The sequence below is a fragment of the Symsagittifera roscoffensis genome, chromosome 2, assembly GCF_963678635.1.
Source record: "Symsagittifera roscoffensis chromosome 2, txSymRosc1.1, whole genome shotgun sequence".
NCBI lineage: Eukaryota > Metazoa > Xenacoelomorpha > Acoela > Convolutidae > Symsagittifera > Symsagittifera roscoffensis.
The window spans coordinates 69,088,347-69,110,711 of record NC_087063.1 but is presented as its reverse complement, the minus strand read 5'-3'; the positions used below and the strand labels follow the sequence as shown (position 1 = coordinate 69,110,711).

The following is a 22,365-nucleotide window of genomic DNA, read 5'->3' as shown; positions in this document are numbered from 1 at the left end:
TTGCCTTAATGTTGTCTACTTGGCACTTCTGGTTTGGTTGTCAGTTTCGTCTTGCCGACCAGACTTCCTCAGATGGGGTTATCTCGAGTATCTCGATTTATAATTTTATCGAACTTGAAATGAGAATTTATTCTCTTTTTTATTTGTGAAAAAAAAAGACTAGTTTAATTTTACTGTATAGGCAGAAAAGAAAAAATATTTGTTTTTTGGAAAAAGTCTAACTGAAGATATCTAACTTGCTGCTTACTGAGCAAAATGAAACACTGAAGATTTCAGGCCAGTCCTTTTGCTCGTAAGCATAAACCGGCGGCTGATTCAATCTTTAATTATTCAGGTTTCACCTGCTCCTTTGTTCTCCCTTTTTAATAAGGGAATTTTCAACTAGTTTTTATTTGATTTTTTCAAATCAAATATCTTCAACTTATTAGTCCCCTTTGATAAAAACCACAGCCTTCAGTTTGTCTTATTAAAAATTCATATTACTCTCTCTGATGCATCATATTGCAGGTGCATCTCTGCTTAATCAAAGCAAGGAGAATTTCAGTGCAGCCGGCAAGACTGCTAAATTTTTATCCAGTTTGTTTCAAGTTAAGTTAAAAGGGACGTATTAATAATCGCCGCCCTTTTAAAATATTGAGCATGAAAAAAGAAGAAAAATTGAACAAGTATTTAAAAAGGAGTGGATTTTTAAAACAAGATTTTATAGTCCTAATAAGAGTAAATCAGTCAATATCTGATTTAGTGAAAAGAGGCTTTAATTTAAATGGCACGCTCCAATTTAGAATAAACAATTTAGACAATGGTCTTTTGTCTGTGTAGTATTTCTCAATACTACAACAAGATTAAGTGAAACTTCATTGACTTTTTGTGGTGGCATTCCAGAATATACTTGGAGCCTCGAACTTTTTGGAATGTTGATAGACAAATAGCCCATTTTTTGAGGTTAAATTGGCAGTTTCCGAACTTAAGCAAAATTCTATGTAGTAAATTACTGGGCGGATCTGTTTTTTCAGGAAAAAATCTAAAATAGATTTGTGAGTTTTATGCATTGCCAATAGACTCATTTTGTCTGATTGGGTATGTATAAAGTAAGTTAATTAAAGTTCTCGCACAGAAAATGTATTACGGTGAAAGTTTGATCATTTTAGTATGAACACAATTAATATGAACACAAAAAAAGTAGTCCTCGAACATAACCAATGCTGAAAATGATGTTTCCTTTAATCAGATTCTTATAAGTTGTTTGACCAGCTGCAACGAAATGTTTTGAATTGTTTGATAAATTTGAGAATTGTCTTATTTTAAGTTTTTTTTATGTTAAATCTTAATTTTTTGCAATTTCTAAGATGGTGGCTTTTAGAGACAATGGGATTTTTTTGCAGCTGCTGTTCACAAACTAATTGAAGGTGTTTGTAAATCTTTCCTCATTTGGAGGCAAATTGCGTGGTTTACTCTTAAATAGGCAAATTGTGCCTGTATTTTGTCCCTGACGCTGTGAACTCTTTCCTAATTTGAACTTTGTTTCTGCGTTTGAATTCAAGTCATCTTGTTGTCTGGTGGTTAAACAGAAACCTGGTCTTAGTCAGAAACCTACTAAGTACGTCTACATAGCGTTAAGTAGTCGAAAAGGGATTATTGAGCGTTATTAGCCAAAAAAAAGCGTGATTGAAGCTGTGAGAACAATTTATTTTGAAAAAAAAAAAAGTTGTCTTAGCTTTTGGCTTTGAGTTTTTCAATGCTCGAATGCTTTTTGTGCTACTAGACCGCCTTCTCGATTGTAATGCTCGCGTTTAATGTGTTTTCAAAAAGTTCAAATCGGTTTTTGTGCGATTTCACTGTCTGAAGTTTTTAATAATTTTTGAACCACGACTGAAAGAACTTAAACAGTAAGCGTAAATGAAGCTGCAAAAATTCGTTGTTCTAGAAGAAAACGGACGGCATAAGCCAGCTTAGGTTTTAGCTTTGAACTTTCAAAGGCTAAAGGCTTTTTGTGCTTTAAAAACACCTGCGTGCTCGCGTTACCTGTTAATAACTAAACTACAAAAGTGAAAAATTTGAACAAGTTTTCGCGAAACTGAAAAAAAAGTTTTGTTAAAGCGTTCATGATTTATTCTCTGATGATTATTCGTACTAACTGATTTAAGGTGCAAATTAAACACAGGCGAAGCGGAGCTTCACATCAATTGCGATACAATGAAAACTTAATATTGCAAGCTACCAAAGTGAGATGGAAATAACTAAGTAAAAAAAAATTTCAACAATTCTTTTGAAAAAAAAAAAACGAAAAACTCAATCTCATAACAACAAATGAGAAACACCAACTGTAGTTGTAAACAAGCTCTTCGAAGAAGTTCACTGACAGATCCGAACGAAAAAAACAACAGCAAGTTTTTGTCTGCAAAAATTCGCAGAAAAAATACGCTTGACGTAAATAAGCTTGCTTTATTTAATGGTTGCCAAAAAGTTTGCATTTGCCAACCAAACTGAAACTCATTAGTTACTTCTATGTTGTTTCGATTTTTTAAAGAGTAGCTTAGTCGTTACGTGGCCAAACTTTGCAATGAGTTGGCGCAAATTTTGGTGTTTTTAGGTCTCTGGAATCCAGATACAAGTTTTAAAAGAAGTTAAAGCTTTGTCGGAACGATCAAATAGAATGAAGGAACTGAAGAAGAACAAAAAGCAACGTTTGATGTGGAATCCGCCTAAAATTCACAAAGTGTATAGTTTGGTCTCATAATTGTATGATAAAAATTGACACGCATTAAACTTAATAATAACTAAAATAACACAAAGTCTTAGTTGTAAAATAACGTCAAAACTAGTGGGCAATTTCCATATATGAAAAAAATACTAATCATAGACCTTTCATGCAATTTTCTGTACGTATGGAATTGCATGGAAAGTGTATGACTAGCCTTTTTCCATATATGGAAATTGTATGACTAGTATTTTTGGTCATCCCGGGCAGGTCAGCCTCTCAATTGTTTCTAGCAGTCTGAAAACCGAAATTATTCAGACCTTTGCTTACACAGACTATTTTTGAATCCATTTTGGAATCCTATTCACGATTAATACGGTTTTAACATAACACTACGGTTGATCCACTGATTTTTTCTTGAGGTACCTAAAATTTGGCAGTAGCTAGTCCACAGTTTCTTTCAATTCGTCAAGTGGTTTGACACTAGTGGATATTGATACACGTGTTTAATTCAAGCAATCTAAGTGACATACAGCAAAAGATCTGAGAAGTCAATCAACCCCATTTTGCCCTCTCTGCTTTTTTCCCGCAAGGGGAATAGAAAAAATAATTAGGTTTCTTGATCAGAAATGGATTTCTTAAGGTTTTACATCTAAAGACCCCTTTCCTTTGAGTGGCGTGTCCTCAGAATCATTTTCAGAAAAATTGTGATTATGTATTCATTCGTTTAAAAGCAATTTGCTTATGCTTGTGAAAGTTTATTTTACCCTAGTTATTCTAAATATTTTTGATTTGCTGTTCACAATTAACATTTTTAGGAGTGCTGTCAATATTTACTTTCAGAACTTCCTTTTAAACACAGCTTCAATGTATTCAGTGGGGTGCAGAGGAAATTTTCTTGGGGGGGGGGGAGAGGGGAATGATTTATGCGGTTTTCAAAAAATTGATAATTTTGTAGACATGTTCTTTTAGGTCGACCGATTTGATTTTCTGACCTTTCCGAAAATTCTATTAGGACCCTGTTTTTTTTGAAAAATTTTCTGTGCCGCAGGCAATTTAAAAAAAAACAGGTCAAAAAAAGCATTTTTTGGAAAATAAAGCATTAAAAGTCATTGCGAATCAATTATAATTGATTGTTGTACTTTGTAGTATTAAGAACATAGTTGAAAGATGCCCGAGGGAAAAAGAACCCGGCCAGAGGGCACGAAGTGTCCGAGTGCGGCTCTTTTGCACGATGCCATCTTCAACTATGTTCGATCTGTTGAAAAGTATTTTTGCTCTTTCTTTGATCAACACACAGAGTCGTTTGTGTTCAATCCTTGTTCGTTTTAGGTTTTTGATAAGCAACTTTGATAGGCAACTTTTTCTTGTTACTCAATTTATATTACTCATTTTTGTTGCTTTCAATCATTTCTTAATTTGCTTAGAAACTTGGAGTGGGGGTGGCTTTGTTGGTGGGGGAAGAGGCTTAGTTATGTTAGTTATGTTGGGGGAGTTTGGTTCTTTGGTGGATAGGGCGGATGGCAGAATTTTAAAGAACAAAGGGACAATTGTTAGTGGGGTAAGGTGTCAAAAGGGTGAACGTGGAAAAGGAATGGATTTTTTGAGGTTTTAAAAAATTTTAGTTTTAGAAATCAATTGAGCCGTATACTAGTTCTGCAAAACTTCTGTAATACTCATTTGAAAAATGCAAAGTTAATTGCAAAATTTTGCACGAAACAAACATAAAATGGAAAAATATCTTTTTTATTTGGTTTTCATTGGATAACACTTAGTTTTCAATTTGATAAAACAATGGGTTAGCATGCGAATACACTTTCTTTGACTTTTTTTAGATTCGGTTAATCTCCGAAAAATTAAACAAAACAAAAACGTTTACAACTTATTGTGTCGAGTAAAATTGACATTTTGGACTATCATTAAAAAAGTCATTTAATTTTCATTTTTTTTAGAGATGATGCCCTTGCTACACTTGCGAAGCAAGGTGTATTTGTACGAACTTTCTTTTTTTTCAATCCTAAGTCGCAAATCTTTGTGCCACTTTTGAGACACCTTACAGCTTTTTGATAACATGTGCTTTGACATTCGAATGGTGTTAAGTTAAAACAGCTGATGCGTTTTTAATTCATCTAATGAAACGAAAAAAAATTATTTGTTTCAAACAACATAACAATCATAAAAACTCCATTGCAGAAGCTCAATATATCTCGCAACTTTTGGATTGCGCAATTTATACTTAATTTGGCTTTATGCTTTGCAATTTTTTTCTTGCAAAATTGAGTCTTCTCTTATTTGGTGCTACTTTTGCTGCGTCGAATTGGCAATTTATTAGCATATTCAGCTGATTTATTGGTGGCTAGATTTTGGGGTTCTTAAGCATCCGTGGCTGAGTGGTTAGTGCGTGAGACTCAAATTTACTACGTCGCGGAATCGAATTGGACACTTAGCCCATCTTTTGCTAATTTAAAGCTTATTTCTACTTTTGTCTTATTTCACTTGATTGAGTTGTCATTTGGTCGTGCTATCGCAAGAGTTTGCGAAGCGCAGCTTCGCCTCTGTGTTGATTTTGTTGAGCTACGTAAGAGGCTCACATTGATATAGGTTTGTCAGTAATTAACGCAGTAAGTTTAGCGTAACTTCATATTGACTAAAGAGCTACAATGATCCGTTTTGGGTGAAATTTTGTGCCCGTATTTGGCTAAAGAAAATGCACCATATTGTTTCACATAAAGTTTTATCAAGTTTTTTTCCTAATGACAACTCTATTTGTGAAAAAAAAAACGCGTTTTAAATTTCTAGTTTTGTGCTTTTCGTTCGGATATTTAAATCAACCCTGTTCCAATCTCTGCAATTAACAATTGCTCTTAATTAAGCAAACAATAAAAAGTTTTTCAAAATATGCTGAGAAACATTTTTAAAAAAAGAACTAAGCTTTCATGTAAAACTAAGCAGAGGTTTGATTTTCTTCGGGTTCCGTTGAAAGCAGACATAAAAAGACGGAGAGGATACTCAGCAACAGAATTCTTCCACAGTTTTCCTTCAAAATCAATACGAGAATAAAAAAATTTAAAATGTACCACAGATAGTTATCAGAATTGGTCGAGTGATATATCTCATTAAAGCCCTTTCAGTCGTGATTTCTACAACATTGAAACCACCGATACTTTCAAGTTCTAGTTTTGTTCTTTTCGTTTGAATAGTTTAAATCCACCCTGTAACAATCTCTGCAGTTAAAACATTTTTGAAAAGGGAACTAAACTTTTATGCTAGACTAAGCAGAGGTTTGATCATGTGCGGGTCCCGGCACAGTTTTTTTCAAAATCAACACGAGGTTAAAAAAATTATAAATGTACCACAGATAATTATCAGAATTGGTCGAGTGGTATATCTCATTAAAGCCCTTTCAGTCGTTTTGAGTTTGAACAACATTGAGTCGACCGACATTATTGAACTTGAAACAAAATAATCTCAGTGTTGAGAAAAATTGGTTTTAAAGTTTTGCTTTAATGTTATTTCGAGAAAGCATCGCGAGTTTATTTCAAGTTTATTTTCTACGTTACTTGTCATAATTCTCATTCTAGCAGTTTTTCATCTTGTTCAGTCAGCTTTTACAAAAAAAATAAAAGTCAACTTTTAAAAAGAAAACAACTTCGCTATCGAGCAGCAAAAGAGCAAGGTTTACAAAAAATGTGGTTGAATTCTAGTTTCGAAAATGCAATTTATTTTTCAGATTTCCCAGCAAAATGAAAAAATTGACCAATTGATCCAGTTTTCTCACATCGGGTTACTTTTATCAAAAACGCGCCGGTCATAACTTGTTCTAGAAAGCTTTAAGGTCATCTATACTTTCTTCGAAATTCGAAAAATGAGATTTTTCAAAAAAAACCAAGTAACATTTTTTTTCTGTTTACATGCAATCATTGACTCTTTTCCGACTGTTTGATGGCTACGTTTTAGATTGATGTGTTCGCATTATTCTGTCATTTTTGCCAAGCAATCGACTATCTTTTTTTAGGTTTAGTGCTGGGAAGTCTCAAGAAAAAACAAGATTTTGTCATGTTATTAAAGTCAATTTAACTAGATCCTAAACAATAAAAACTCAAGTTCAAAAATGAGCGAGTTCGTTTCTCAGTGGTGATTTTCAGTGGTGATTTTAACTACTTAGATCAATTTTAACCATTAACATAGAATTTCGTGTTTTTCGTGTTCAAAAGAATTTCGTGTTCAAGAGAATTGTTGCGCTTAATAACTATGAGTTTCAAGTGAGTTTTTGATTATTTTAAAATGTACAAATTGCAAAGAACTCGTAGTTCATATGGCTTTGAAACTAAAAACATGTACAGTATCATTATAACAAATATTTAAACGTTCGCTTATGCTCTGTTTGACAGTTTGTAACATTTACCGAGCACTTTCAGATAACTTAAGACAATGTCTTGGGTTCATAATCCAAATACCATTTTGCTCATGAAATCGTATTTTGCTTTTTCGATCCTTGTACTTTTTGCGGATGCTGCTGCCGGTAAAAAGAAAATCCTCATCTTACCTGCAGATCACAACAGTGGGATTCTGCAGATGGTACACCTCGCTAATGCAATTTCAGAAGATGGTCATCAAGTTGTTTTCTGTACTGGTTCAAAAGACTACAAGCCAGTGGAAAAACTCAACCCTAATATCTCATTACACGAGGATAAAAATAAAGCACACGCGAATTATATTTTATCAGAAGTTTTGGATGGTGTTTTACAAGAAAAGCCTAAAACGATTATCGAGTTACTTTACAGTGGGGTTGCGGGTATGGACGCTATGAACACTTTACCGAAATCATTTCTATCAGATCCCGAAACTTTAGCCGACATGAAATCGTGTGATCTGGCTATAATTTTGGCACCCGAACTTTTCTGGTCTGCTCTGATTATACCATATAAACTGGACATACCATATATAGTCATTAACGCAAGAACTGACCCTTGGATTCAGGGTGTTGCGTCATCCCCAGCAGCTGAACCGAACTTCGGGTTTGCTAGTCTGGATGAGAACTCAGGGTTGCTGGAACGTTTGATGAACACTTTTACTGTTGTTGTTGGTAACAATATTGCTGCTTTGTTAATAGAGTACAGATACGGGCACTTAGTGAGCAAACTTGCGCCCGAAAAACCTCCAAAAAAATTGTCGGAGTTATACAGCGAGGCGGGTATGGTTTTTGTTCAGCAGAACCCAGTTTGCCTTGATTACCCGAGAAACACAATGCCACACTACCAAATGGTCGGGGGATACTCGGCTCAGAAATCAGGCTCGGCGTCAAATGAAACTATGAAACCTTTTCATGATTTTCTCGGCCAATCCGATTTTGTCTTGATGACTTTAGGTAGTCAAGTTAAAACTATTCCGAATGACAAATTGAAGATAATTTTAAACACTTTCGCCAAGTTTCAAAATCTTAAGTTCGTTCTACGAAATGTGGGAAAAACTGAAAATCTGCCCAAAAATGTTTTGATCAGTCCTTGGTTACCTCAAAGTGATCTAATGGCCCTCCCTAACGTAAAACTATTCATAACTCACGGTGGACTGAATGGGCAGAATGAAGGCGCTTATTATGGTGCTCCGATGCTAGTTCTTGCCATATATGGTGACCATTGGTACAACGGAAGACGCGCAAACAGACTCGGAACCACCGAAGTTCTCGACTTCGCAAAATTAACCGAATCGGATTTTACCAATAAGCTTAATTTGATGCTAAGTCAAAAGTCGTACTCAGAAAAAGCGCTGAAATGCAAGAAAATTTTGCAAGCGTTGCCTTCTGCGAAAGAAGTTTCTTTATACTGGATTAATCATGTTTTGGAATTCGGATACGATCATTTACAGCCATTGACCAAAAACATGCCCTGGTATCAGATGCTAATTTTGGACCAAATACTTGTAGTTTTTGTTTGTTTGGCGATAGGAATGACACTGTTTCTGTCTGTGATGCGAATGCTTTGGAGGTGTCTGTGTGCTAGAAGAAAACGAAAAACCGAATAATTGATGACAAAGCACTGAAAAATCATGGCAGATTGAAACTTTTTTCTCCGAAAGCATTTGTCAATGGATGTAAGCGGATTTTAGTACTTCAAATTTATTTAATTTTTCATACTCTGGTTTGTTTTTTGAAGTTTTCAGTGGTTTTTGAAGTTTTCAGTGGCGCAAAGTTTTGTGGTTTTCAGTTTTCAGTTTTCAGTTTTGTATTTGATGTCATTTAGAAGAAAAGTGGTTTAAGAACAACTCTGCGATCAAATAAAGACCAGTAAAAAATGTAAAGCAGTTTCTGAAAATCAATGAAATTTCGTCATGATTCGGTAACTATTTAAGTATTAATGAACCATTTACCTTCTCAGATATCTAGTTCGCGTGGATTTAAAAAACTATGTTCTTTAAGGAATAACCTTTTGCTCATTTTTGAGGGTTTGATTGTTTTTGTTCCGACTTTCGATACGAAAGTAACGGAATATTTGTGCTCGGGTGGGTTTTTTTTCTTCGGACAATTTACGACTTTTTAACTAGCCATTTTGAACGAATTTTTTTTATTATCATTCGAAAGGTATTGTTGCCCAGAGCTTAAATTCGAAAAAATATTTCACCTGTGATCATTTTTCGTAAAATTACGGCGGTTTAAAGATTGCCATTTGGCCAATTTGGGACAATTAACGCGCGATATATTTCGCGCTCTTAACGCGTAAGCGGAGATTTAATCCGTCTTAAAAATGGTTCCCAATTGGTTGAAAGAAGCGTATTTGCCGTAATTGATTTGTTACAAGAAGCGAAATCTATTCTTTTGTACTTTATATGGCGTGTGGGGGGATGATTTTCATTAAAAAATTCAAATTTTAGAAAAAAAAGTTTCATTTTGTTTCTTTTTACATTCAATTTTTTTAATGTTATTACTGCTCCATAAACCTTAAAAGGCAGTCGGAACATTCAGGGCTTCGTCCTGATACAAGCAGTCTTGTTGAAGCTTAGTTTTTGCATGAAATTTCCAGAGCAGCTCAAATTACGACCTCTAATGGCAAGAAAATAATTGGGAGAAAAAGCGCTGAAATCGAGGCAGTGTTTGTTTTGTTTTTAAATTAAAAATTTTTAGTATCAAAAAACGATCGGCATTCATATTGCCTCCTTATGATGTGTCGGCTTAGTTGCCACATTTTTTAAACTTCTTTGGTTTGTAAAATATTTTTGCTGTTTTTGGTTCTTTTTTGTAATTTGTATTTGTTAACACTGATTTTTGCTTGATGTTTTTTCGGCTTAAAAGCTATATTCGACCTAAATAGTCTCGACATGTTTTATCGGCTTATGAACCTATTTTGAAACTTATGGAGAAAAACTAATTTTTTTCATCTTTTTGCGTATTTCCGAAAGGATGAAGGCCGTAAAATGTTAGACTTTCAGAACTTCAAGCTCAAAGTTTTCATTAACGGTTTACTGAATTAAATTTTTTTGCCGCAATGGACATTTAGTCAGTTCTTTTTGAAAAATTTTTGTGCTCGATTAATTTGAGAGAAATGTTGCCGGACGTGCTGACCACAACATTCGAAACCAAAATTTGGAAATATTTGTAAGCAGTATGCGTTTTTAAAAATTTTCCCGAAGTTTGTTTGTTATTGCAAGTGGTGCGATGCTCCACTTCGCCTCTGCTCAAATCAAAACGAAAAAATAGCTGAACATAATTTTTTCGAGAACTGAAATAAGTATTTCACTCTGAAAGTCTTCAATGCTTGATATTTTTTAACGATTTTTCTTCAATATTTTGCATCGATTTTATATGGATTTGCTTATAACGGGGCAGAAACCATTTCGAAAACTTCTGTGATACCATTGAATAAATAGTCTGTTTCTGGTACCAACATTCATTTTCCTTGAGATTACGAGAAATCTGTTAAATTGATTTTTAAACAATTGTTTTGTAGAATTTTCAACCAAAATCATTAGATCTGTTAGCGATCTTTGTTGTTTCTATCAGGAACTATGCGTGACAGTTACAATAAAAAAGTCGACCGTCAGTTTGGCTTGTGTTTAGAACTTTCTTCAAATTTTGTACAGTCATTGAAGCAAAAATGCAAAACCTTTAGTCATTTTGGCTTAATGTGTCAAAAATTTGGAAATCATTAATGACTTAAATTGGGCCTGCTCACTAATTGTTGGTTGTTTTTTCGAATAAGTTTCTATGATATGGGATAAAATGCGTAATTTTCAAAATTTCAAAAACTGGACTTTACCAAAAATTTAACAGTTTCTTTGTTGAAATTGAGTAATTAGCCGCTTATGCAGGTGATTTTTTTAGTAACCGTTCTTTCGACTGAACTCAAAGGCAAATTTGACCAAATAGGTTTAAAGAAAAAAACGAAAACTTCAAAAAACTTAAATTTTCGAATAATGGATTTTCAGTTCATACAGGCTCTTCTACAAAATTAGGGTGTGACTGTTTATTCAGGGAAGATTTTTCCACAATGTCTTTTCAATTGAATTCATTAGTGTGTATGACTGCACTTCTGTATTTAAGTATTTAGTAATAGTGTGGAAAAAATTTTGAAAAAAATAGTGGAATTGTTAATCAAAGTCATTACAATTACTTACGATTTTTGTGATTTTTGCATTAATGACTGGAAAATGAAAATTATTCAGAAAAACACACCAAAATTATTCCACAGTCGAAATTTTTGTGTTTTGTTCTCATATAATATTTTCTAATAAAAACACAAAAATTTCGACTGTCGAATAATTTTGATGTGTTTTTCTGAATAATTTTCATTTTCCAGTCATTAATGCAAAAATACAAAAACTTTTGGTCAATTTGATTTCATGTTTCACATATTTAGATAATCATTATTGACCTAAAGTATTGAACCTGTTTCAGGTTTTTTCGAATAGTTTCCCAAAAAAGAATTTTTCCTCAGTTTTCACAGGTTTTTGTGCAAATTTAAGTGTAACTGTTTACGCATTGAAGAAGTGCAATGCCAAAACCAGAAATTGCATTGCACTTTTTGACAAAAAACTTACAAAAACAAAGAATTTTTCAATTTTTCGTTGTTTCATAATTTCGTTAGAGTTTTTCCCAATTTCGCCGACAGGGAAAATTCCCTAAATTGTTTGTTCGATTAAACTATATATCTCGGATTTGGCAGGGTACTTTCGAGAAAGGTAAATTTCTAAGAAGCGGTAACAAAAATAAACAAATCTAAACTTTCCGACAACTTTACATTTTGTTCTACAGCAATAACGCTGAATCGGCCTATACTGTGAAAACTATCACTACAACGAACAAAATGTCAAAAAATTGTCATTTTGGGGACTTGAATTTTTCTACAAATTTTAGCGTAGCCAGTTTTGCAATGAAAAAACCACAATTAGTTTTTTTGATGAAATACTTAATTCCATGTTTGGGAGAGTAGTGTTCCAAAAATTTCAAAAAACTCAAAAAACTACAAAAAATCAAAAAGTAAAAAAAAATCTTCATCTTTGTTGCTTCCGTCTCAATTTTTGTCTGCTGAGAAACTATGCTATCTTTGTGTTTTATCGCAAATGTTGCAAAGCCCTGCGTTTCCTCTGAGTAACACTTGAAAGTCGGGAGCGTAATAATCTTGTATTATGGAAAGATTTTCTGCTGGCTTCAACTTCAAATAGAAGAAGGGTATCGGGATTTCTGATCACATGTTTTCTCCTTCTCTTATTTCAGCCAAAGAAATCATCGAATTAAAACAATTTGCGCAACTTTTTGTGGAAAACAACAAAAAACTGTGCATCATGAAAACCCTTCAAGTGTCGCTCAACATGCGCCTTTCAAAACTTTTCAGTTTGCAAAAAAGCGTTGGCATGTGTTTCGTTAGGTCTAGTAAATTTTTAGGAATTGTTTCATATCAGGTTTGTTTTTGAACAGACAATTTAAACGTAGCCAACAGACAGTTAGAAAAGTGTCAGAAAAGTGTCATCTTTACATAGCAGAGCTTGACTTGCCTTGCTTTTAGCAAATAAATTGAATTTAACTCGAAAAGTGTCGCAAAAAAGAAAAGTGTCATCTTAACATAGCAGAGCTTAACTAGCCTTGCTTTTAGCAAATAAATTGAATTGAACTCGAAAAATCATATAAACATAAGTACCTTTGTAAATTCATTAGTATGTATGAAACCACTTCTGTTTTTAGTAGAGCATTTTAATTTGTCTTTTGAAATTTTAAGGAATAGAGCTTGCCTTGCATTCATTTTCAACACAATTCAAAACAATGTAAAAGGCAATCATATATTTTTTTATTGTGCACATTGATTGTGCTTCAAGGAAAATCTGTTGGCGTGATGCTTTTATTTCAAAAAAAATCATTTTTCTTGTTTATCGGGCTTGCTAAATTTTTCCTAATTTTCTGAAATTCGAAATGAGATTTAGTTCGATTTTGATTTTCAAAAACTGTCTATCTCCCACTTGTATAAAAAGAGCTCATAGCAGAAAATATGTTGATTTTTTACAGTTCTCTCAACGTTTTTGATAGCTTGCTTTTTTAACTCGAATTAGTATCTTCTTTTTCGGGACAAAAAATAGATTGCAAAATTTTACTTAGTTTTTGTGCAGCTTTCATTGCTGCAGCAAACATGCTCATTTTTTAGAAAATTCAAATTTAATTACTGAGTAAATCAACCAGTCGACGTCTAAGGGCCTACGCTTGAATCTGGTCAGTACTTAAACCAAAACTACCAGAATCAAAAGTGATCCACCTATGGGATGTCTGCGTATGATTTGTCGGCCCACTTGCCACATTTGTTTTTAGTTTTATTGGGTTGTAAGATATTTTTTTTCTAAAAAAATTTGAGTCTTATGAAGAAAACAAATTGTTTTTCTTCCTATTGCGTTTTTCCGAAGAAGAAGGGCCGTAAAAAAGACTTTCAGAAGTTATAGCTCAAACTTTTTCATTAACAATTTTTGATTCAAAATTTTAAATATTTCCATTTTTTTGCCGCAACGGGCATTTACTCAAGTGTTTCCAGAGTTTTTTGGTGCTCAATTAAATTGAGCTAAATGCCGGCGTTTATGTTGTAAAACGTGCTCACCAGAAAATTCTAAACAAAATTGGAAATATTTGTATCAGTTACCGTTTTTCAAAAATCAATCGAAAGAGTTTTCGTACGAACAATAAATATTGGCTCGATTTTGTTTCTCAAAGTTTTCTACGTTGTTTTACGTCCTTTTCTGATAGCATTTATTTTATTTGACAGTTCGAGACTTTTGTGAAATTGATTTAAGAAAAACTGTTCTGTACAATTGACAATTAAAGTCACAAAAATTTTTTTAACTAAAATTTGAAAATCACGAATGACTTTAAGTATTAGGCCTGTTAAGTACTCGTTTGATGTTTTACTCTCTCGAAAAGGTTGTACTAATGTGGGATGAAATGCGTAATTTTCAAAACTACAAACACCAGGCTTTACCAAAAATTTAGCGGTTTCTCTACTGAATTAAGTACTTAGCAGCTTCTATAGGTGATTCTTATGCTAAATGTTCATTAGATTGAGCTGAAGGTCAAAACTGACCAAATAGTTTTTTTTTAAAAAATTGGAAGACTTCCAAAAACTGCAAAAAGTTTCAAAAAATGGACCTCTCCTCAGTTGATACAGGTTTTTCTACAAAATAAGGGTGTAACTGTTAATGCAGAGAAGATCTTTGCACCATGGTGGTTCAATTTAACCAATAACCACAATTAGCATATACACATAAGTACTTTTGTAAGTTCATAAGTACGGATGAATGCACTTCTGTATATAGCAGACGTTTCAGAACTTTTTCATTGATTAAAGTAACAAACGGAGAAATTTCATTCAAACTTAACAGAACTGAAAACAATGTAAAAAGCATTTGAATATGTTTTTATCGTTTTGCATTTTTTAAGTTTCAATAAAAAATCTGTTAATGTAATGATTATATTTCAAAATTAAATCATTTTTTTTGTTGTTCAGGGGGTTTCTTAGATTCAAACTAAGTTGTGAAAAAAAAATCTGTTGCTTCATTGATTTTCAAAACAAATCACTTTTCTTTTTGTTCATGGGCTTCTTGGATTCAAAGTAAGTTTTAGCTCAAACTTACTTCTGATAATTTTTTTCTCCCACTAATATGAAAATACATCAGAACATTATTTTTTTTATTTACCATTCTTTTAACCTAGCATAACCGAGCATAAATTCTTCGAGAAACAGAAATAATTTTTTCATTCTGAAAAAATTAATTGCACGCATTTTGCAGACAATGCTTTTAAATTTTCTTGGGTTTGTTTTAACGAGATAGAAACAATTTCAAAAGCTTTGCTGAATAAATTGATTGGCTCGATTTTGGTTCCCAAAGTTTTAGAACTTGCTTCAAGTCCTCTTCTGGTAACAACATCTAATTTCTTGACAGTTCGAGACATGTGTGGAATGGATTTCTGAAAAAATGAGCTCAAACTATCAATCGAAATCGTTAAAATTTTTTACGATTTTTGTTATTATTAGAAAATATTATACATGAAAAAAAAACACAAAAATTTTTGACCGTCGAAAAGATTTGGCGTGTTTTTCAGAATAACCTTCAACTTTCTTTCTAGTCATTATTTCAAAAACGCAAAACATTTAGTCAATTTAGCTACATATGTTAAAAAATTAAAATCAATAATGACCTCAAGTGTTGGAACTGTTTGATTTTTTTCTAATAGGTTTCAAAAAATGGATTTTTTTTAGTTCACACAGGCTTTTCTAGCGTTGACATTGCACATTTTGAGAAAAAAGCAACCAAAAACCATGAAAGTCTAGAATATTTGTTTTTTCATAAGATCATTTCAGTTTTTCTAAAAAGGCTTCTACAGGGAAAATTCTCCCACCTTTTTCCAAGAATTTTTTTCGGAAAAACCAAAGAGTTTTATAAAAAACGGTCAAAATGTCAAAAAATTGTCATTTTTGAGGACCTAACTTTTTCTACAATTTTTTAGGCGTAGCCAGTTATGCTGAGAAAACACCCTCACCCGGGTTTTTTAATGAAACACTTAATCCCAAATTTGGGAAAGTAGTTTTCCAGAAAATTCAAAAAATTTCAAAACAAGACAAAAAATCAAAAAGTGAAAAAACTCCTCAACTTTGTTGCTTCGGTCTCACTTTCTGTCTGCTAAGAAACTACGCTATCCTTGTGTTGTATCGTAAATGTCTCAAAGCCCCGCTTTTCCTCTGAGTAAAGCTTGAAAGTCGGAAACGTAATAATCTTATATTATGGAAATATTTTCTGCTGGCTTCAATTTCAAATAAGAGAAGGGTATCGGGATTTCTAATCAGATGTTTTCTCCTTCCCCTAAGTCAGATTTGAAGGCCGATTTTTTGTCGTCCCAGACATGGACGTTGACGTTAATTCTTTACCAAAGGTGCAACTTGAGACGCTGATTTTGATTTTGATCATGAGAAAACTTACAAATTGAGTCTATGAATTTGTTGAATAAGTTGTTAACCTGAAACAAACCGCTTCCCGATTTGAAGAAACTTCTTAATCGCAAGCATAATCATCATAAATTCATTTGAAATATTCTTTCTCGCTGGCTCGTGAAGATCATTCGTGAAAAATTTTTCCTCGCTGCATTATTGAAAATTCCGATAGGAGGTTTTTTCCTTCTCCCTCTACCTGTTCGCTCAAAAAGGTAAGAAAACTGTTGGATGGGTCTCCAGTCGGAAGACGTAAAACAGTACCAAAAGACAAACTCTTGGGGATTGATGAATGAACTGAACAACAAAAACAAGGTCAAACTTTTTTATAACAACACTTAAAAAAACTATTTGGAAGGTCGAAATAATTTCCACTATTATTACAAAATAAAACTTACAAATATTTAAACAATTAAAATACTTGTACATAAACCAACCTGATCTCTTGAATCGTATTAAAATGGTTCAGAAGCGATTCTATATTTATTGAATCTATTTACTATCCGTTAAGTCACAATATGTCAATTTTTATAGATTCTCAAGATACTAATCAATACTATCCATGAATACAATGCTATAAATGTTGAAAGTTTTTTTGGTAAAAAGTTACTAAAAATGGGAACACGTGAAAAAAAGACATTTGTGCCTAATGTCATATCTTGTTTTTGTGTATAGGTTTCCCGCTGATAACAACTGTAAATAAAAACAAAACTTTAGGTAGATTATCATTAGAATCGATCTCAAAAAACTTCAGAGCAGATCTCTTGCGTTGTACCGATCCATTCAGGCAGTGGTGTCCAGACTGGAAACTTGAAATGAATAAATTGAACGATTCATTAGAGCTTTCGCACCCTGAAGAGTCAATGGCTTCTCTGGTTGCTTTTCTTGGGAAGGCACGCTCAGAGAAGAAAATCAACAAAACTGCAGACGGAACGAATCCCGCAGACTTCAGAGGACGAGTTCCTTCCTTAGTCGATTCAGAGTGCAAACAATCTGGAAATTGAGGAGTCCTGTTTTGTCATAAAGGCTCCGCCCAATGACTGGCGATGAGAATCACTCTGTGGTGCGAAACTACTGCAGACCCAGAGAACATGTGGTCGTTGCTGAATGAGCCATTTTCCTATTGACAATTTAGAATCAAGGAGAATCTTACGACGACTTTCTTGGAGGACTTCCTGAAGCTGGTCGGTATTGTAAGTTTTCAGAACTTGAAAACACCGCTGATGCGGAAGACAAGATAATACAAATGATGTTAACTCGGGATAAAGATCAACAGGCAGTTAAAACATACATAAGTCTAACTAATAAGACAACTGTTTTACAAATTAGTGAGCAAGCACAGCATTTTGCTGGGATGTCCAAGATTAATATTAAAGAAGAAATTGCATATAACTTCAAGCCAACCTTCAGAAAATCAGGAAATGTTAACCAAGCATATAATTTCAAAATTCAGAATGTTCAAACTACGGGGAAGACCGCACTGGGGATAAGTCTTGTCCTACAACGGGTAAGAAATGTATCTCATGCGGTAAGATAGGACTCTTTTCAATAAAGTGTCGAAGGAAGTTAGGCAACAACAAAAAAATAACAGTTGTCTTAATAGGAGCGTCAAGCACCATGCTGATGGGGGTCAGTTCTCAGAGGTGGAAGGGGAAACTCTGAGAACGGCACTAAAATGAGAATGTTTTTTTTGCATCAATACTCATGGCTGCCACATGGAAAAGTGTCGGCATTGATGCAACTGAGGTGAAAATGCAGGTAGACACAGGTACTGATGCAACAGCGATATTGTCGTGCATCTGGTGAAACTTGTAAGATCTACTCTAAATGGAACTGCTTGGACTCTAAAAGCACACGATGGACACAAACTCTACTTCAAAGGAACAGCTAATTGTGACCTGACATGGAGCGTTCGAATCTGCTAAAGCTACCACTGGCAGTTGTACGATCAAACAAGGGTTTTGCAATTCTCGGACGCGATCTCTTACCAACCCAGTATTCGACACATGGGCTCTCAGGGACATTGCCGACATTCAAAGGATACAAGGGCCAGGTGAAATTGAGGCCTCGAGCCCGACCACTGTTCTGCAAAGCACGCGTAGCTGATGCAAGAAGCAGTAAAAGCAAAGCTACAGGACATGGTCAGGCTGGGAGTTCTCGAGTTAGATCCGCCCGGAGGAGTTACCAATGCATCATCAGTCGTGTGGCAGAGAAAGAAAAATGGTGTGCCTCAGATTTTGTGCCGACTACAAAGTTCACCTCAATGGCAAAGTAATGGACGTACAACATTCCATTAAAGTAAGACATTCCATAATCCGACATGGAGACAATTTTCCACAATTTGCATGGAGCCAAGTTCTTCGGCAAAATTGCAAAAAAATTTCATCGTGAAAAAAAATCTTTTCAAGCCGAATAAAGATACCGAAGCACAGCCGTCAACTTTTGACATGAAACCAAAACATCGTGGATCCAACCCAATCAATCAGAACGGTCTGTTCTTGTAAGCGACAACCAGATTGCGAGACACATTCAAGAGACCACTACCACCGATGGAAGGAGTGACATTGTCGACGATGAAACTCCAGTGCAACATGAAAATGAAGAACAACCTTCACCAACTCCAGACGATCATTCTGAACCGGTCTCAGACAAACCAAAACGATGTTTCAAGTTTCAGGAAACCAACGAAAAACTAAGGAGATCCTATATCGACAGATTTTCTTAGAAAAAGAGAGAGGATGTGATAATCCTACCTGATCTGTTGAAGCTGATTCAATTGGTTCGGGAGCGATTATATTTCAATTCATGTATCTTTAGTTTCAGTTGAGTTTAACCAACTGGCACAAAGTGTCAACCATGATAGATTCTCATGATAATACTCAACCCTATCCATTAATGCCATGCTACACAGTACACGTGAACAAAAATTATATTTATCTCTAATGAAAAAACTTGTTTTTATGTATACTTTTCTCACTGGTAACAACTATAAATAACAACTGCATTTTAGATAAATTATCATTAACATCGATCTCGATAAAGTCTTCATTACAAATCTCTTGCCTTGCACCGATCCACAACAATTTGATTTTCGACAATTTGTTAATCTTAAAAAATCTAACCGATTAGATAAATCTAGCTAATCGCAAACGTAATGTCATATGTTCGTGGAAACGTTTTTTTCTTACTGGTTTTATTTTCAAAATAAAGAGTATTGGGATTTTTGATTAGAAGTTTTCTCCTTCTCCCCCATCCCCTCAAAAAAGCCTTGAAAGTTGTTCGACTGATCAGTCCGTCGGATGGCCTAAAGCAGTACCCAATGAGAAGCTCTTTAGGCGCGATGAAGGGGTTGAAGCCCCCTCGCCTCCTTAATACGCCCCTGTTTATAGGACTTTTTCAAATGGTCTCAAATCTCTTTGGTGCATATCAAGTTCGGAATTTTAAATTTTTTAAGCATGCACAATTAATAATCAAAGAATACAATAAGCCCAAAATTTTCTCCATAACAATAAACTTAGAAAGATTTTTTGATATGCTGTTATTATGATTACGAATCTTTTCAAATCAAAATTAACCAAATTATATTTTCGACGCTGTTCTGTAAAATTAAAGATTGAAATAGGTCAACTTATTTCAAGTATTTAGCCAGAAACGCGTAGGCTGTGAAGGTGGCGTCCTCAACGTCCTTTACACTCTCTGGGTCAGACATGTCGGCTCTAGCCATGTAGCCATGAACCTGTCTGGGGTATTCCTTCACCTCAACGTTCACCCCATTTCCCTCCAGGATTTTGATGACCTCTCCACCTGGTTTGACGTTATCGGGGTCATTGCCAGCAGGTAGCATCAGTTGGGGTACCTTGACCTTTAAACGAAAGGAGGCATTTGAAGTCAACTAAACCTGAAGCTGAATAGAAATTATTTTAGTCAGCTCGATTTTGTTTAAAAAAGAATTTCTTTTTTTTTCACACTCTTTCGCAATTTGAAATTCGCTCTTTTTTGAATTCCCCTTTCAAGTGAGTCGCTTGAAAAAAATTTGTTGGGGACCTAATGACTGGTTATTTCTTGTTAAATTCCTGCCATTTTGCTGCGTTCGCCTCAAGAAATTGCTTGTTTACAGTTTACCGCTTGAATTTCGGGGCTTCTTTTTCATTTGATTTCTTAAGTTAGGGTATTGATTTCTATAGTTATTTGTATAGGATATCTAAAATATAACTATTAAAATTGTAACTTAACTAACCTTTTTGACCAGCTCCACCAGATCCCCTCCGAACGTCTCTTCCAGTTTAACCGATGGGTGGTAGTTCACACCACAGTCGATGGCGAGTCCAGCGGCACAGCAGTGGAAGATGGCCCACGCGCCCCAGCAGGTCCCTGTGGCCCCAATTTTGGCCGCACCCTCAGATTTCAAGAACTCGATGGTGGCCTTGGTGTCTTCCACAAACTGAAAATTCAAGTATCAAATTGATAGGAACAATTTCAAACATTTGTAAGAAACCGAAAAGTGCTTTTAACCATTTAAATTTGGTCAACGAACAATTTGAGATAAAAACAGCGCTTTGAAGTGGTCGAATTTCGTATTGGGGAGCGAATTTAAGGGGGTCAAAATAAATGCACTTGTGGGAATTATACAAGAGAAGACAATTAGCAATTAGATTTTTTTAATTTTGTGTGGCGCTAGTGTTAAAACATTTCCTGGAACTTAGCAGCGGTGGCCTGTCAAACTTTTGTCATGCTTCAACAAAAAAGAAATCACAAGTCACTTTTTCTGGTGTGAACTGTTTCACGAATGGGATGAGGGATTCGGGAGTCATGGGTAGCCCGGCACATGTCTTTCCTCTGTACAAATCCAATATCACCACTTTATAGCCCTGCTTGGCCAACTGGTCGCAAATGAAGCGAGTTCTGCAGAAAAAAAACAACTGATGAAACGTTTTAAAACGAAAATAAAATGATTCAATAATGGCGAAAACATTAGTTCATTAAATTAAAAAGAAAATAATAGTTCAAAAAATTGGGCGACCGGAAGTTTTGAAAAACATAAGATAATGATCAAAAAGCTTCTCGAAACTCATTTCTCAGATTGCTTCTTTAAGAATTTACTGCAAAAAGATTTTTTTTTGGTGGAAAAGTTTCTAGTAAAATGTCATTTTCACATGAATTTTAAATTTCAACAAAAATACTGAAAAATAAAAGCTCTCACCTTCCCCCGGTGAACCCGAATATATCGTAGAAATGCAGAACCACTTTGTCTCCACTCCCGACAACATACAGTTTCATGTCACTCCCCGGAAGGTCAATGACCTCTCCTTGGTCTTTGTGGTTCGCGATCAGCTCTGGCAAACTTCCAGCCGGACAACAACCAGTGTCAGAAGTCATCGTTTAGATTCTTGCGAAACAAATTCAGTGATTTCAGTTTTTCTCAAGATATTGTGAGAGCTTTTAATGGCGACTTTTCTAGAAAAAATGGTTCTGATATCTTTTTCAGAGCTTTTTTAAGAAAAAATATGATAAATTCAATGTAGCATGACATTTGATTTTCGATATACTATGAGGACGACTGAAATGTGATTAGGAAATTACAATGAAGATTGAAAGATTATAGGTTGTTTTTAGCGCGTACTTTGTAGTGAGCAGTATAGTGTATTAAATTATTTTTAATTTTTATCAAAAAAAAAATACAATTTACCTCGCAGATCTCAATTTAATTTAAGGTAAACTTAAAGACTAATTTCCAAAATCTTTGAATCAAATAAACCGATACCAAAACTTCGCGAAATTATTATAACGCAGTAGTTATGCTCAGCTGATCTTGAACCATGTGTTACCACGTATAACAAGTGTTCTCGTTCCATTTGAAATAACTTACTCATTGAGAACTAATAAGTCATCTTGCAAATTTTGTGCCAATAATGTACCTACTACAATGATATTTGCACGAACAGCAAAATTGATCTCATTCTTTCAGTTGACAGCAATTTTATGCAATATGCCGATGAACCCATCGCTCTGTCAAGTAGCAATGCCCTTCAAGCTTCAACTATCCTTAAATGATTGACTTGTAAAAACTTTGGCCACCGAAATTTAACTGTTGTCTGCAAACAACTTTATTTTTTGCACGCAATTTGCCTGAAAACAATTTTAATCTCTCTCACTTTCCTCTATTTTCTCACAATTGCAGTTTTGCAAAATCGTCAGTTTAGCTAAAAAGAGAACAATGCG

General features: G+C 34.4%; 2 protein-coding genes across 2 annotated transcripts; one reads left to right on the top strand and one right to left on the bottom strand.

Moving 5' to 3' along the window:
• Positions 1-7,032: 7,032 nt before the first annotated feature.
• LOC134840319 (UDP-glucuronosyltransferase 1A1-like) lies at positions 7,033-8,829 on the top strand. Its single transcript, XM_063856081.1, has one exon. The coding sequence runs from the start codon at positions 7,130-7,132 to the stop codon at positions 8,717-8,719; it is 1,590 nt and encodes a 529-aa protein (XP_063712151.1). The 5' UTR covers positions 7,033-7,129; the 3' UTR covers positions 8,720-8,829.
• Positions 8,830-19,572: 10,743 nt separating this feature from the next.
• Positions 19,573-22,010, bottom strand: LOC134839072 (carboxymethylenebutenolidase homolog). Its single transcript, XM_063854488.1, has 5 exons — positions 21,833-22,010; positions 21,347-21,532; positions 20,907-21,048; positions 20,384-20,587; positions 19,573-20,008 (listed from the first exon to the last, which is right to left on the bottom strand). Exons 2-5 carry the CDS (start codon positions 21,520-21,522, stop codon positions 19,775-19,777), a joined length of 756 nt encoding a protein of 251 aa, XP_063710558.1. The 5' UTR covers positions 21,523-21,532; positions 21,833-22,010; the 3' UTR covers positions 19,573-19,774.
• Between the last annotated feature and the right edge of the window lie 355 nt (positions 22,011-22,365).

Coding starts and splice junctions, on each gene's coding strand:
- LOC134839072 (XM_063854488.1), bottom strand. CDS start 21,522: ATGACTTCTGACACTGGTTGTTGTCCGGCTGGAAGTTTGCCAGAGCTG. Junction 21,049..21,346: donor TTCGGGTTCACCGGGGGAAG/GTGAGAGCTTTT, acceptor TTTTTTCTGCAG/AACTCGCTTCATTTGCGACC. Junction 20,009..20,383: donor TGGTGGAGCTGGTCAAAAAG/GTTAGTTAAGTT, acceptor TTTCGTTTAAAG/GTCAAGGTACCCCAACTGAT.
- LOC134840319 (XM_063856081.1), top strand. CDS start 7,130: ATGTCTTGGGTTCATAATCCAAATACCATTTTGCTCATGAAATCGTAT.